Source organism: Palaemon carinicauda, chromosome 22 (assembly GCF_036898095.1).
Source record: "Palaemon carinicauda isolate YSFRI2023 chromosome 22, ASM3689809v2, whole genome shotgun sequence".
In the NCBI taxonomy this organism is placed as follows: Eukaryota; Metazoa; Arthropoda; class Malacostraca; order Decapoda; family Palaemonidae; genus Palaemon; species Palaemon carinicauda.
The window spans coordinates 60,744,307-60,761,756 of NC_090746.1; the positions used below are offsets into that span (position 1 = coordinate 60,744,307).

General features: G+C 35.7%; 1 protein-coding gene across 1 annotated transcript; it reads left to right on the forward strand.

The window, feature by feature from the left end:
- The first annotated feature begins 1,226 nt into the window (after positions 1 to 1,226).
- LOC137616484 (uncharacterized) lies at positions 1,227 to 17,049 on the forward strand. Its single transcript, XM_068346294.1, has 2 exons — positions 1,227 to 1,348; positions 16,014 to 17,049. The coding sequence occupies exon 2, from the start codon at positions 16,022 to 16,024 to the stop codon at positions 16,712 to 16,714; it is 693 nt and encodes a 230-aa protein (XP_068202395.1). The 5' UTR covers positions 1,227 to 1,348; positions 16,014 to 16,021; the 3' UTR covers positions 16,715 to 17,049.
- Positions 17,050 to 17,450: the final 401 nt, after the last annotated feature.

Here is a 17,450-nt window from a genome sequence, read left to right on the forward strand (position 1 = left end):
TCGGAGGAGGATTACGAATTTTAGTGAATTTTTTGTTGTTGTTTAGTCAACTACATGTTAGGGTTCGGTACATTTTTCTATTTCAAAATATATTTGTTATAGAGAGAGAGAGAGAGAGAGAGAGAGAGAGAGAGAGAGAGAGAGAGAGAGAGAGAGAGAGAGAGAGAGAGCTACATGCCAGGGGTAGGTACATTTTTCTATTTCCAAATATATTTGGTGACTTGTTGAGAGAGAGAGAGAGAGAGAGAGAGAGAGAGAGAGAGAGAGAGAGAGAGAGAGAGAGTAAAAGCGTATCATTTTAACAGTTTATAATCATCAGGAACATCCTGCTAGCACAAATGCAGGCGCACAATCATTTTTTCTATGTTAGCTACCCATCGGAGTTAGATACGGCTTTTATCTCGGTCCCACGACAGGTGCAATGCGATAATGACGATCACTGCTACATTTGCAAAGAATTAAATAGTAACTGAATAGTTCCTAGAAATAAATAAATAAAGAAGATCAATTTAAAAGGAGTGCCAGATCTGTGAGTTTACTTTTTGGCTGATATCAAAGATGCAAGAAATACTGGATCATTATTACTATCATTACTGACGTACTCACACATACACAAATGATGGTAATAGGTAATAGTCAAAATGGCAACTCTCGGCTTACCGTAAGGACGTTACATAATATATGGTGCTGTACCTACTAGTATCACGATAATTACAGTACTTTCATCTAGTGTATTTATGTGGCGGCCAGAGATGAGAGAGGCTATTTACGCTTTTACAGTATTTTGTACGAAAATTCAAGACGGAGAAAGTCACAATGTATTTATAGAGTAAGCTTTTGTTTTTATCAAAGGCTTAAATCACATCTTATTCTTTCCTTGTTTTGAAGGAGTAATTCAAAGATCTGGGATTCTTCTGTCTTCACATCCTTGACATCCGACGTGTCTATCATTATTACTATCGTCATTATCATTATTATCATTATCAGTACTATCATTATCATTATTAGTGTAAGACAAGCCACGACCATAACTGTCAAATTAGAATGCTATGGGACTAGGGACTCCCCAAAAAGACACTAGCCAGTGCGGAAAAAAAGATGTTACGCGTAAACCATGAATGACAAATAATAAAAGAAAATATATTCATCGGACTTGACTTAATCATAAAGATAACAGCTCAAGAGCATAGTTGATAAATGATTAGGCATTTTACCAAACAGAGATAGGGTTATTCAGATACGAATTTCAGTGGTGTTATGTGTTATTCGAGGACACTACGCTGGCATTAAGGCTCTCTGAAGTCTATAAGAAAACTACATTCTTCTTCCAATCTTCCCAACAACTGAGGTATGATTCGTTCCTCTGATTTTTCAAGGAGATACCCAATCACTTATTAATTTCCCGAATAACATGTCCAGTTCTTAAAGGACAAATATTCTTGTTTTATATTCATTCATTAAGTTAATACCTTACATCTGAACTATAGAATGATAACCTGTCGTTGCCAATCTGCATAAGAAATTGAACAAAATCTCTTAACCTGATGTTTATTATTAAACTCAAGGAAAACATTCTCAATATATTAACCACTGCAACCTTGGATGAAAATATTCTGGGGATAGACTACAAAACAAATACTTAGAACAAAATAATTAATACCCGACACCTGTTAAAGCTCCTAGAAAGAAAAACGTAAAGATATTATGAAGAAAATTAGGTATATAGTTTCCTAGTTACTATTTACCAGTTTTTTTTTATTGGAGTAGTCAAATTAACAATTTATCGTCTGTATTTCCTAATTTTAGGATATGATTTCTATTTTCCAAATTCAAATCCCAAACCTGTCAGTGGCATTACCATCCAAAACTATTCGGGTATGGAGAAATAAAAATAATAATTGTTACTATCTCGATAAGATGAATATCACAAACAGACAAAGGGCATATGCTTTACATACTAATTTTACCTTCTTTTGCGAAGCGTAGGCATACACCACATAAACTGACCTGGAGGAAAAATAATCCAATTTCCTGTTTTCATAATGAATATAAATAGTATATTTTGTTGTTTTGGTCGGCAAAGCACTTCAGATCAAGGCAGATTAATATCTAAATGCCTGAGGTGATTACAAATATTTTCTCTGATAAGCAGATGGGTAAAATAAGTCTGTTTTACGATAAGGATGATAAAAGTATTCACTTAACAATTCTGCTATGCAAGACGGAGGTTGAGGAGGAGACAGGAAAAATTGAAGGTTGGAAGATGCTCTAAAACAGGCCTTCCTAACCTTTTTGTTCTTCTGTACCTCTTGGGATTTTGTATAGACTCATGTGTTGGCCTACCCCTAAAATTGAGGATGAATAATGAATAAGAGAAACAATTTATTTTGAAATATAATTTCATTATTCAATCTCAATACAGATTACATCATGTATTGCGTATTTCTATTTTCTCAGATCAAGTTTACTGGGGATACATATACCTACGTTTGGAACCCCTGCTTTACAATATGCAACAAAGAGGTAAAGTTGTGTAAACAGTGGACAGAGAATTACAGACTGTACTGTAGGAAAGCTTCCCGTGTCTAGTCACAAGATGTGTGGGAAAAAATATATGGAATTACTATGGAAATATTACACATCTTGATATGCAAAAAGCTTTCAAATAATGTATTAGTACTAAATTTGGATAAACAGAAGAGCTTGGAATGATGGCTGAAATGTAAGAACCATTATCAGATACACACATAAAATCCCTCAGAAGACAGGAGAATATTGGAAGTTGGACTAGCTGCACAGCATTCTCTAACTCTATGTAAGGAAGGGACAGCTATATTACCAGATGAAAAATCTTTTGGTGTCCCAACCTAAAAAAGAGGAATTTTTTTTTATATTATATAGATTACAGAGAATTTAAGATTACAGAGTATTTCAAGATGATTTTCTAACATATCGTAGACTGAAACCGAGTAAAAAGTCTGAAGTTTAATAGAAAAAAGGGCAAATGTAATGCAAATGCAAAATGGTTTGTGAGGTGGTTTCAAATGAATTAGTTGATTAGCAAAAGTAATTTCACAAATATTCAAAGAAAGTTTTTCATTGGTTCTGGACTTAGGGACAGTGATGGTTACAGACAAAAAGCTAAAAACGAATGGAATTTTTAATAATAATACTAAGCTCTTGACAATAATCAATTTACATCAAGAGCTGGTAGTGAGCTAATATCCTTATGCAATGCTGATGATTATATCTAGCATATTTAAGTGAGTAAAAGTGTCCTAGAAAAATGCATTATACAGATGATTTGTTCATAACGGTAGAGCTACAAAGAATAATAAAGAAAACATTCCTGTATTGAAAGAAATTTTGAAAAAATGATGAATATGAATAGAACTTTTTATGATGTCAAAGTTGGCCAAACAGGACAGGAGGACTGACGGTTCAAAAATGATACATTAAATAAATAAAAAAATAGGGCTAACATAAAATACAAATATACATAGATGTTAGACAGATGTCAAGGAGAGAATGAAAACAATAAAGAAAAGATGAAACGATGTTACAAAGGAGATGTAAGTTTAGTTGAGTAAAAAGATTAAGGATCCGTGACCACTATATGGGGACAAACTTTCAAAGAGATTTTTTAAATCCTGTGCTAATACACTGTAATATTAGCGGGGGTGACTCTCCCAAAACCTTGGGCTAACTCCGTAAATTGGCAAAATCCAAGATGGCAGTCAAGTTCTCTTAGTCAATTCCTTTATCAGTATTATGTTGACAATTAGCAGTGACGTGTACTTCCCCGCAAGTGTATTTGCACTCAGAACAAGTAATTTATGACATTTATTTCTATAGTATTTCTTGAAAATGATATCAGTCATAACTGATGAGTGGAAAAAATCCAATATGGACATCATAAATACACTGATGGTCATTTCTGGGCTTATCTTTGTACAGACATTGAAAAAAACCCATCTATTGATGCCTAATATTTTAAATTTGGCTCGCCTAAATACACAGATCCTCACGCCATAGGTGAGGATATAAAAATATTGAAAGTTTGTCCCAGAATATTAGTCATAGACCCTTGTGACGGTGCCGAGTAAGGCTGTGAACTCAAAGGCAGGTTGGAAACGACTGAGTTATATTATTGTAGAACATTCTCCTTATATACAAAACCTCAAGGCAACAGGACATAACAAGTTCACAAGACAGACAATATTACAGAGGAAAAACCAGACATGAATTTTCATGTTCGTTTTAGTGCGAGGGAAGAGCGAAGATGCAAGCATAATATATACAAAAGGAATTATGTACAATTGTGTGAAACACGGTTGGTACACCCTCAAAATTTTATTCAAGTGTTATAAATATTTGCTTATATGTTGTTTCTATTGTCACTGAACTTGTTTGACCCTTGAAGTTACTGATTCTCTTTTCTTTTCTTTCCAAGAACTAGATAAAGATGTCCGAACCACTACTAAAGTCATTCCTTGATACAAAAGAGCAAAATCGAATGAGAGATTATGTGTGTTTGATATAAAAAAAAAGTGTGATGAAAATGGGTCTGACTATCCTGCACATCTTCTGCACTAGTCTCAGTTTAAAGACATTAGTTTAAAGTGGAAAGGCTTAGACAGGCATGGTGATTTGCATGACAAAATTAACTGGGATGATTGACCCCAAGGGATCTTCTTTCATAAGCTTTGTAAAGCACAACTTTGCAGTCAGTGAAAGCTTAAACAAGCTCAGAAACAGGCAAAAAAAGATACACTTGGCAACTGAAGAGTCAGCTAGTTACAGATTCTTTCGAATCCAAACTTGAGTGAACATGAAGTGTTACGTAGGTTCTCCAGAAGTAAAACACGGACATTACTCCACATATATCTCTATATCTGGCGCATGAAAGAAGATACAAAATGAAGATACATGGAACACATTCAAATTGCGCACTGTTTATCTAGAAGTTGGTGCAATGAGGGACAGAATACTAGTGGTCATTGATGATGTTCATGACCCATTTTCTTCTGAAATTAGGTATCACAGATCTGTAGGAAAAAGTATATTACTTTATTGTATATCAAAGAATGTGACGATTGTATTTACACTTTCAGAATGTACGTTTTGTTGAAATCCAACACATTTTCTGCCAGCATGTCCGCTGTTCTGTGTTGCAAATGCATTAATCCAGAACAATACAAGGTCTTCTGAAGGACTACAATAATCTGAAGAGGAACTACGGTTTCACTGTGTCATCGATCTAAAGAATCAGAATCAAACAGTTATTGAATGAACATTTTTGGGAATAAGCTACGTTATTATGACCACTATCACAAAAATCAGAGAATAATCGTGTGTAACATAGCTGGAGACTCATACAAAGAAGCTGTGATACACATTTAGTGTGTATGTGATGAGTAATGAATAAACACTGTAACTCAACATCTAAAAGAAACGTTATGAAAAGAGCATATCATGAAGTGGCCATCTGCTCCAGGAATTGGAAAACCACGAAGAGCCTCATATACTACGACAGTTATTAATTTGGCTAAGGATTCCTGCTGAAAAAGACTTCAGTAGATCATGCAAGGATGCAGACATAGAATCTTTGTCTTTATTATTTTCATATATATCACCCAAAACAGAACTTCTTTCAAAACTCAGTTATTATTAAATGTACATGGACTTGCAAGAAGTCGTGACATAGTTGACCTTTTGCAGAACTTGTCCCTTGTTGTAAGCAACTAAGATGTTCTAAATTTGTATGCATAGTTGGAATAATATGACATTGAAAACAATGTTGTTTGCCATTATGAGCTGGCTTTAGGCTACCCAGTTGGAGCCATCCCACACAATGACAACTTTTGTCATGACACTGACTGGAACAAACACATCTCGTAGAATAAATGTCATGTATGTGCAGCCTGACAGCATTACTAAAAATAACTTCAATAAACACTGCGACAAGTTTCCCACAAAATGTAAACCCCAAGAACTGAAAAAATCTTGAATTGCACACAAAATACAATTTTTAAAAACATTCAAGCATGGTCAACCAGCTTTAAGGAAAGCAATTGACATTACCACTAGTACCGTACAGCTGGCATTACAAAGGCAAACTGCATACATTCACAATCTGGCAAGAGTGGATGACCTCGAAAAATTGGTTTCACACAAACACAAACAGTAAGCCACTCACAGTCCTGCCACCATAAGCAGAACATACCACTACTATTTTATTTTCCCAAAACCCTCCCCAAAAATCTGCTGTCCATGAAATTATGTGTTGCATGGTATAAGCAGCTCAACAAAATGACATGCCATTTACTCAGGTAATTGGGATCTGCCAGTCTATGCTCTTATTGTTGAAATTAAGAATGAACATAGTGAATAGTTTGAACTAAACCTTCCATTCCTTGGTACCTTTCATACACAGAAGTCCTGTATGTCAGCAATAGGCAAAAGATTTAAGGGACCAGGATTAGCAGTTTCTTCAGCTGATGTAATAGCAGAAGTTTCCGTTGATCAAGCACTGAAGGGGAAACATTACAAGAAAGGTGTTCATTGCTTCAAAATAGTGTACGAGTTACTGTATTCGCCATAACAGCGAATATAGAATAAGTATATGTGTGAAATAAATAATATAACTATACTGAAGAAAGGGAACTAGAATAAAGAGTTAAAAGCTAGCGAGAGAAAATGTGCTTACTATGGAGTATGGAAGCGCTCATCCCATGCGCATTAACCTTTAGCCTTAACACATGTTGAACACGACCATAGGAAAGGAATCAAGCCATTGATGTGCAGAGCATGAACACATCTCCATCGTGAATGTATAACGTAGTTGTGAATGAGAATTTGCAGAGAATACACACCGTAGAGCAATCTCCAAAACTACCGCAATACCGCATCGTGTATGTATAATGTTGTACACAATTATGTAATATGTTAATATATTAACACCTGTAAGTTAGAGGAGGCTATAATGATCAACATACAAATCATGGTGTTATTCATTGTCTGACAAATGGATTTTAGATCAATAACATGTAAATTTGTAATGATACTAACTCGCATATTATCCATGTCACCAGGTTTGATCACAACAAATAAATAGTGAATTCAACATTGTGGTATCAATTACTCCACCATTAGTCGCTAGAGAAAGAGAGGCGGCTATGGTTACTGACATGAAAAATCATTCATAATGTCTTTGAAAATGGTTTATCTATTTTTCCACATCTCCAAGCAAAATTAAGAGTTCTTAAAACACCTGGAGGTCACACAAAAGATGTTATGTGATGCCTATACACGATTGCAAGCAAATCGAGATACATCTTGATTTGTAGGAACAGTGCTTGTCATGGTTGAACAAACCAAGAATTCCGCAAAATGGTTAAGGTTGTTGAATATTCACACCTTGCAGACTCAGGACTGGAATGCCTTCAAATGTTTACTCAAGACGATGTTACCATAGTTACAGATACATACACATACATATACCAAGGCACTCTCCCCAATTTTGGGGGGTAGCCGACATCAACAAAAGAAACAAAAAAAAAAAAAGGGGACCTCTACTCTCTACGTTCCTCCAGCCTAACAGCCTAACAAGGGACTCAACCGAGTTCAGCTAGTTACAGATATATGATAAAAAAGAAATATGGAAGGTGGTTCACTGAGATCTGGCTTGAAATTAGTTCATTACACGAGGATAAAGCTCAATACATGTATGAGGGACTATTTTGTTTTTTCAATTTATAACAGGTTAACCATATTCATGTTCATCCTAGGACCTCTGGATTGATATGACAATGAACAAGGGATCCAAAATGAAGGCTGGGCAGTCCCACTTTCTGAAGAGGGAACCAATGCTACTAATTCATACAAGGACAGTTTATCTCATTAACAGAGTAAGAGTTTCTCTGTATGCTTTGGCTAATCTCAACTCTTCTGCAAAAGGTCATGTTGAAAACTCCAGCTCTTGTCTTGCGATTGATGGACAGGCTATACATATGGATCAATGTTTGACAGATTTTGCATCTGACCCTTTTGATTTAGGAAACCCCACTCCCCAGTCCTTACAATTGGGCCAAGTTGCATCAGAAGAACTCTTAAAGGACTTTGAAATGACACATACTTATGGAGAAAAGATTGTCCAGGAATTTTTCAATTTAATAATGTTTTCTGATAATGGGCATTTCAGTGCAACAATTCACAGAAATTCCAAATTAATTTTTTTCCATGCAGTTGGCCGACAAGGAAAACATTTCATCCATTTCAAAAACTGATGGAATGGAAAGCAAAGCTATGGCTGAAGTTATAGCTTTGGCAGAGAATAGAACAGAAAAGTTTGACCTCACAGAAGTCATGAAAAAAAAAAAACGGTAAAAATTCAAACTAATTGAAAAATTTAGCTTTATGGACCTTCATATCAATGGGTTTTCTTTTGGAGACTTGCCACAGCTGCAGAAGGCAGACTGAAACCTGATGGAATTTTTCATACTTAGGGAGACTATGCTGGACATAGGCACAAAAATATTAACAGATTATGATCCATTTGGTTTACATGCAAATGAAATTGATGACTTTGACTCAAATATTGAAATCGTATGTTATGTTAGCCGTCTTTCTTTGTATATATATTTCTCCTACAAACTTCAGCCACTCACACACAAATTATACATTTGCATTTAGAGAATTCAGGATATGATGGTAGAGATATTAATACGATTCAATAATGATTTAGCACTTGTTGGAGAATTGGTAAATGTTACTCCTCTATGTAAATATGTTTGTGGTAGCTCAAGTCCCACTGATTACCGCCCAATTTCCATAACTCCCATATTATCTAAAGTTTTTGAACGTCTCCTGGCAAAACGTCTTAATAGGCTTGCTGAAGGTAATCATCTATTCCCTAGTTTGCAATTTGGTTTTCGTAAAGGCCTTGGAGCATGTGATGCCCTTCTTGAAATCTCCAATGCTGTACAGAAATCCCTTGATTGTGGTCAGGAAGTTCGTATGATTGGCCTTGATTTTAGTGCTGCCTTTGACTGTGTTAATCCTGAGGCCCTTGTTTTCAAACTCAAACAGTTGGGAGTGGGTGAGTTGTTTCTTAGCATTATTATTGTTTTTTTAAGTAATAGATCTCAAAGAGTTGTTGTTGATGGGCACCATAATGAGTATAGGGATGTGATATCCGGTGTTCCACAGGGTAGTGTTCTTGGCCCATTACTTTTCCCACTATATACATATGACATGTGGTTTGGCCTAGAAAACAAGCTGGTTGCATATGCAAATGATGCTACTCTCTTTGCATCAATTCCATCCACTGAATGTAGATCTGGGGTTGGTGAATCCCTTAATAGAGATTAAGCTAAAGTTAGTGCATGGTGCAAATTATGGGGTATGAAGTTGAATCCTAACAAAACTTAAAGTATGATTGCAAGTAGGTCAAGGATGGTGGCTCCTCAACATCCGGATCTCAGTATTAATAATGTTTCTTTACATTTGTATGACTTTTAAAATTCTAGGTGTGATTCTCGACACCAAATTTACTTTTGAGAAACACATTAGGTCTGCGTCTTCTTCAATTGCCCCAAAAATTGGCTTATTGAGAAAGTCTTTTAAGATTTTCGGTGATCAATCTATTCTGAAGAAATGTTTTAATTCTTTCATTCTACCTTGTTTTGAGTATTGCTCTCCTGTCTGGTGTTCAGCTGCTGATTCTCATCTTGATTTGTTGGACAGAAACTTACGTTCTATTAAATTTCTTATTCCTGATCTAGATATTAATCTTTGGCACCGTCGTTCAATTAGTTCATTATGCATGTTGCATAAGATTTTTCATAACTCTGACCATCCTTTAAATTCAGATCTCCCTGGACAATTCTATCCTGTTCGTAATACTAGGCAGGCAGTTAATTCTAATAGCCAGGCCTTCTCCATCATGAGGCTCAATACTACACAGTATTCTAGAAGTTTTATTCCAGCTGTTACCAAGTTGTGGAATGATCTTCCTAATCGGGCAGTTGAATCAGTAGAACTTCAAAAAATTCAAAATTGGAGCAAATGTTTTTATGTTGACCAGGCTGACATGAGACTTTTTATAGTTTATATATGACATGCTTTTGACGTTATTAATAGTTTATATATGACATATCTATTTTGACGTTGTTACTGTTTTTAGAATGATTTATTGTTAATTTGCTCTCATCATTTATTTATTTCCTTATTTCCTTTCCTCACAGGGCTATTTTTCCCTATTGGAGCCCTCGGGCTTATAGCATCTTGCTTTTCCAACTAGGGTTGTAGCTTGGCTAATAATAATAATAATAATAATAATAATAATAATAATAATAATAATACCACTAGAGAGGTATTGGATCCTTTGACTGGCCAGACAGTAATGCATTGGATCCCTCTTTCTAGTCACGGCTTATTTTTTCTTTGCCTACACTTACACAGAATAGTCTGGCCTATTCTTTACATATTCTCGTCTTTCCTCATACATCTGACAACAATGAGATACAACACTTCTTCACCCAAGGGGTTAATTACTGTACTGCAATTTGTTCAGTGTACTTTCCTCTTGGTAAGGGTAGAAGAGACTCTTTAGCTATGGTAAGCAGCTCTTCTAGGAGAAGGACACTCCAAAATTAAACCATTGTTCTCTAGTCTTGGGTAGTGCCATAGCCTCTGTACCATGGTCTTCCACTGCCTTGGGTTAGAGTTCTCTTGCTTGAGGGTACACTCGGGCACTCTATTCTATCTTATTTTTTTTTCTTCCTCTTGTTTTTTTGAAATGGTGTGTTGGGCAGGCTTAATAGAAGGGCCATGGATGCCTGGTGGTTTATCAAGAGGTTGTCTTTTCCTTTTTCTGATCTTTTCTTCTCAAAACCATCCTTACTGTCCTCCCTTCAGTTGAAGTGGCTATCCTGGAGGGTATTTAGCCTTGCATGGTGTATCGGCTCCTCCATGTTGACCAGTTTTTCCGACTTTTTACTCTAGTCTATGGGTATCATCAATCACTTTTTTTATTATTCTGTACATATTGTTTTTGTTATAATTCTTGTTAATCTAGTTTTTAAGTATGATGTCTCTTTCTTATTTCTATTAATTCTTATGCTGTCTGGAGACATTGAGCAAAATCCGGGACCAGTACGTCCTAGATTTCGTCAATGTCGTCTTCTGTATTGCAATATTCGTGGTCTTCATGCAAATATCCAAGACCTTACAGTTGCGTCCAGACAGTATGATATTCTTTTGTGCTCAGAAACTTTGGTTTCTAATATGAGGCACTCATCTGAGCTCCTTATAACTGGTTTTAAGAAGCCAATAATGCTGAAACGTGATGCCATTCCTAGGGCCAGGGGAATGGCGGTGTATATTAGGACCGAGTACCCTGCTTCTCATAAGTCCTGCTATCAATGTGGATGTCATGAGATTCAGGTAATAAAAGTTTGTGGCAGGCATAACAACTTTTATTTGTGTTCAATCTACCGGAATCCAGACATGGATGATTCTATCTTCGATTGTCTTCTTACCATTATGGCTAAGATACAAGAAGATGATAGAAAGGCTTCTTTTGTCTTTGTTGGTGATTTTAATGCTCACCATAGGGAGTGGTTAAGTTCTATCTCTCCTACCGATCGCCATGGCTTAAGAGCTTTAGACTTTGCCTCTGAATCAGGCTGTGAGCAAATCATAAATGAAGCTACTCACAGGTCTGGTAATTGCTTGGACCTCGTATACACTGACTCCCCTGGCGTTATAACTAGTAAGGTTGATTCTCCAGTCGGGACTTCTGATCATGCCTTGATTTCATTATTAGTGAAGACTGAGCAGCCTGTCCCTGATATATCATATTCCTGTAAAATTTATATGAAATCCCAAGCAGACTGGAATGGGATTTTGCATGATCTTTTGTGCTTGAATTGGTCACAATTATATAATAGTGTAGATCCTGTTGTCTCTTTGAATGAGAATCTAGTCAACATAATTGATAGGCGTATCCCTTCTCGTGTGCTAAGGTACCGAATGAAGGACAAACCGTGGTTCAATGATGATTGTAGACGTGCTTATTTGGAGAAGCAGGAGGCCTATCACCTTTGGAAGGGTAACAGATCAGATTTGACCTGGAACAACTATACTCAGCTTCGAGCTTTTGCTCAGAGAGTTTATGCCTCAACTGAAAAGGAGTACAATTTAATCATAAAAGAAACCCTCTCTGGTACAACTCAGGAACATAAATGGTGGTCTACCCTTAAATCTGCACTCTTTGGTGTAGATGCAGCAGTTCCTCCTTTACTTAAACCAGATGGCTCAGTCACTCACTGTCCAAAGGAAAAGGCAACCCTTTTGGCTGATGTTTTTGACAGTAAACAGAGTAATGAAAAACTTGAACTTCCTCATTCCTGTTTTCCTGAGGCTAAACTAACTAGTTTAGCTTTTCGATCTCGTGAGATTAAAGCTCTGTTGATGGACCTTGATGCTTATGGAGGTGTAGACCCAAATGGTATTTTTCCTTTGATTTTTATAAAGACCGCAGATTTCTTAGCTCCAAAGTTATCTGTTATTTTGCGCAAGTTAGCAAGAAGAGGAGCTTTTAGCACTTGTTGGAGAATTGGTAATGTTACTCCTCTATGTAAATGTGTTTGTGGTAGCTCAAGTCCCACTGATTACCGCCCAATTTCCATAACTCCCATATTATCTAAAGTTTTTGAACGTCTTCTGGCAAAACGTCTTAATAGGTTTGCTGAAGGTAATCATCTATTCCCTAGTCTGCAATTTGGTTTTCGTAAAGGCCTTGGAGCATGTGATGCCCTTCTTACAATCTCCAATGCAGTACAGAAATCCCTTGATTGTGGTCGTGAAGTTCGTATGATTGGCCTTGATTTTAGTGCTGCCTTTGACCGTGTTAATCATGAGGCCCTTGTTTTCAAACTGAAACAGTTGGGAGTGGGTGGGTCGTTTCTTAGCATTATTATTGATTTTTTAAGTAGTAGATCTCAAAGAGTAGTTGTTGATGGGCACCATAGTGAGTATAGGAATGTGATATCCGGTGTTCCACAGGGTAGTGTTCTTGGCCCATTACTTTTCATACTATATACACATGACATGTGGTTTGGCCTAGAAAATAAGCTTGTTGCATATGCAGATGATGCTACTCTCTTTGCATCAATTCCATCCCCTGAATGTAGACCTGGGGTTGGTGAATCCCTTAATAGAGATCTAGCTAAAATTAGTGTATGGTGCAAGTTATGGGGTATGAAGTTGAATCCTAACAAAACTCAAAGTATGATTGTAAGTAGGTCAAGGACGGTGGCTCCTCAACATCCGGATCTCAGTATTGATAATGTTTCTTTAAATTTGTATGACTCTTTCAAAATTTTAGGTGTGATTCTCGACAGCAAATTTACTTTTGAGAAACATATAAGGTCTGTGTCTTCTTCAATTGCACAAAAAATTGGCTTATTGAGAAAGTCTTTTAAGATATTCGGTGATCAATCTATTCTGAAGAAGTGTTTTAATTCTTTTATTCTACCTTGTTTTGAGTATTGTTCTCCTGTCTGGTCTTCAGCTGCTGATTCTCATCTTAATTTGTTGGACAGAAACTTACGGTCTATTAAATTTCTTATTCCTGATCTAGATATTAATCTCTGGCACCGTCGTTCAATTAGTTCATTATGCATGTTGCATAAGATTTTTCATAACTCTGACCATCCTTTACATTCAGATCTCCCTGGACAATTCTATCCTGTTCGTAATACTAGGCTGGCAGTTAATTCTAATAGCCAGGCCTTTTCCATCATAAGACTCAATACCATGCAGTACTCTAGAAGTTTTATTCCAGCTGTTACCAAGTTGTGGAATGATCTTCCTAATCGGGTTGTTGAATCAGTAGAACTTCAAAAGTTCAAAGTTGGAGCAAATGCTTTTTTGTTGACCAGGCGGACATGAGTCTTTTTATAGTTTATATATGACATATTTGTTTTTGAAGTTGTTAATAGTTTATATATGACATATCTGTTATGACGTTGTTACTTTTTTTAGAATGATTTACTGTTAATTTGTTCTCTTCAGTTATTTATTTCCTTATTTCCTTTCCTCACTGGGCTATTTTCCCTATTGGAGCCCCTGGGCTTATAGCATTTTGCTTTTCCAATTAGGGTTGTAGCTTGGATAGTAATAATAATAATAATAATAATATTGCTTTAATTTTTCTTTTTTTTTACGGAAAAATAGCAGCCATATTGGATTCTATTCCCCTTTCATTAATTATGATTAATATGATTTTTAACAAAGGGTATAAAAATAAATGTCTTTCTTGTTCTGAGTGCACATACTATTACTTGGAAGTACACATCACTGCTAACTTTCAACATAATTCTGATAAATGAATTGGCTAAGAGAACTTGACTGCCATCTTGGATTTTTTCAAATTTACGGAGTTAGCCCAAGGTTTTGGGAGGGTCCCCCACTAATTTTGCAGTGATAAAAAGCTGATCATGTCAAGCAAACAAAAACCGATTATATAGAAATAAAGATGATCATATAAAAACATAAGTTGATGAAGTGAATTAAGAAAAACTGATCATGTGAAAAAACAAGTGAATCATGTGGCAAAAAAAAAGGCTAATTAATTATGAGAAAAACAAAACAAAATACAATCAAGCGAAAAAAGCAAAAGCTGGTCATGTAAAAACAAACAAAGGCTAATCATGTATGAAAAAAAAAAAAAAAAAAAAAAAAAAAAAAAAAAAAACATCATGTTCACAGGAGCCAGGCTGTTAAGAAAGATTGGATTGGGCTGTGACGGTGCCTGAATTTAGGATATAAAAACTCAATAGAAAAGTCAACAAAGATCAACGATGAAAGAAGTGAAAGAAAACCCAATAAATCTAAGAAGAGGAATGTAAAGAATAACTAGTTATGAATGTAAAGAAGAATGGCTGACTATTGCAAATAGGAAGCACATGAATTCGACAAAAGAGCTTGAATCTTTTAAATAAAGAGGATTGAAAATAAATATTAAGAAAAAATTAAAATATTATTATTATTATTATTATTATTATTATTATTATTATTATTAATAATAATAATAATAATAATAATAATAATAATAATAATAATAATAATAATAACCTTTTTCAATCCGTACACTCAAATATCCTAAACATACACTCTAACTGTAAAGCATTATAAAAAATTATTAAAAAAAAAAACCTTCCTTCTTCTTTTCTTTAAAATCAAGACAATATTCTGTTGATGGCTTCTAATACTATACCCAAACTGGTTTTGGGAAAGTACAAATGAATCAGTACCTAACTTAGACAAACAACAGTACAATGGAAGTTTTATCAAAATAGCTAATATGCACCGTACATACAGAAAGTTAAGCCACTCCATTAATTTTTTCTTTCTTCATGATTCTCATAACAAAAATAACAATTATCGGAGCATTTACTCCTTGATATGTATGTATATATGCTTACTATGTCTGACAATATTGAAACTAAGAAAAATAACTACTATTCAAGTACTTATTGCTAATTTTTCTTACTGAACGTGTTTGCCGTATCAACAGGGATAAAATTGTTATTTATAGGGGATGTTATGAATACGTAAACACGTTAAATAAGATAAATGATTTGATTTCTCCGTTTATAACAATAGCATCAAGAATACACAACAAAATGAAGAACGCATGGCTTTCCTCCTGGGACACACAGACAAAAAGACTGAGAACTATCCTCCAAGAAAGACCTGCACACTATTCTATAAGGAATAAAATGCATTACAAGTAATCTTCCATGCTCCTAGAAAAATAAAGCTATGACATATGAGTGTTTTCACCATAAAACCATACATTATATCCCCCTTTTATGGAATCACCTTTACTTGAAAAAGAGTTATTTTAATCAATTTTAAATTATAAGTAGGTTAATGAATGGATATGCTTTAATACACAGGCTGGCTAATACAACCTTCATCAGTTATACTCCCATTCACAGATTCTGCCATGGCTGGAGCAAAGCCGAACGTCAACCTTCAAGCTGGATCTCTTGCTAAACGAAACTCAATCTCAAGTGCCCTTACCACATCAACAGGCAGTTTTTGGGCCTTTGGTTTTGACAATGACGGGACTGGTATTAGCAACCACATGATCATCCAAAACCTAACCGATGACTCCCTTCATCTTCAAGAGTATTACCTAAACTGGGGAAGGGTTCGCGTAACCCCAGATGCCAGCATCCCGGCTCACTTCGAGGATGACTGTTTGTTCCATGCTGCCGGGGGATGGTGTGCGACAGGATCTAGTGGAATTGTTACTTACAAGCTTGACTTTGAGACCTATCTACACATCCTCTGGGACTGTCCTTACAACTTCAATCATTACTGTAACTTCATCGGTCTCTACTTGTGTGAAGAAACGAAGAGCCACGCTGATGCTGATCTCTTCAATGCGATGTATCAGGACAATGACGATGAAAACTTTATTCCAAGACGAAGCTCAGATTTTGACCTCGTTTGTTGCGGTCCCGGGGAGAGGGCTCCGACTCCACAGGGTTCAGTAAGGTGGGGGATCCGTAGGCCATGCGAGGTCACAAAAAATAATTACCACGTCACGATGACGATGGGAAATAGTCATAAGACTTCTAGCACGGTGTCCATATACGAAACCAAGCCAAAAAAAGTCTATATTTCTATATGATGATTTCACTTGATCAAATTTCCTTGAATCATTGTTGAGAATACTTTTTCTTTAATTTCTCTTCAACTGTGGGTAACTTGTAGATTATATCAAAAGGCTCTCATCCTTAATATTATTACAGATAAGTAGCTGATAATAACCTCGAAACAAGGGACTGATAGGGATAAAATTCAGTTACTAAAATAGGATTACAAGATATTAAGTTTTCATCATCTTAAAAAATGTGCCATATTGTAAGTCTAAAAATATTGACAACTATGCTTTAAAATGCTTTTGTTAGTATATGTATTTGGAAAACGGTAAAATTTTAACAATAAAAAATCTATTGTATCGTCTATCAATCATGTCATTTCACCTTTTAAGCAAACATTGGGTGATAATAAATAATTTTGATTAGCAATTCTTATGTCTTCCTATACTTTATAGCATTGCATTTATAGTAGCATATTGGAAACTTCTCTTTTTCACAATCGGTTGGACAGGAGTTTGAGCCCTGCCTAAGATCGATAGTTTCCAGTAGTACCATTATCATTGTTCTTGTGGGCAAGAGATTTGGGTAGGTTTAGGGGACCCTATATGTATACGAGCAGAGTCAGCAGTGGTCGTTGCCTAGCCCTCCATGGTCCTAGCTTAATGGCCGCTGTTCATAAGTATATGCTCAGTCTCTAGGACACTGCCCTGTCTTTTGCCTCTTCCACTTATGACTGACCATCAAACCTTTAAAAAGCTATGTCGG

Bases quoted from the DNA above. Each gene is read 5' to 3' on its own strand.
- LOC137616484 (XM_068346294.1), top strand. From the start codon at position 16,022: ATGGCTGGAGCAAAGCCGAACGTCAACCTTCAAGCTGGATCTCTTGCT.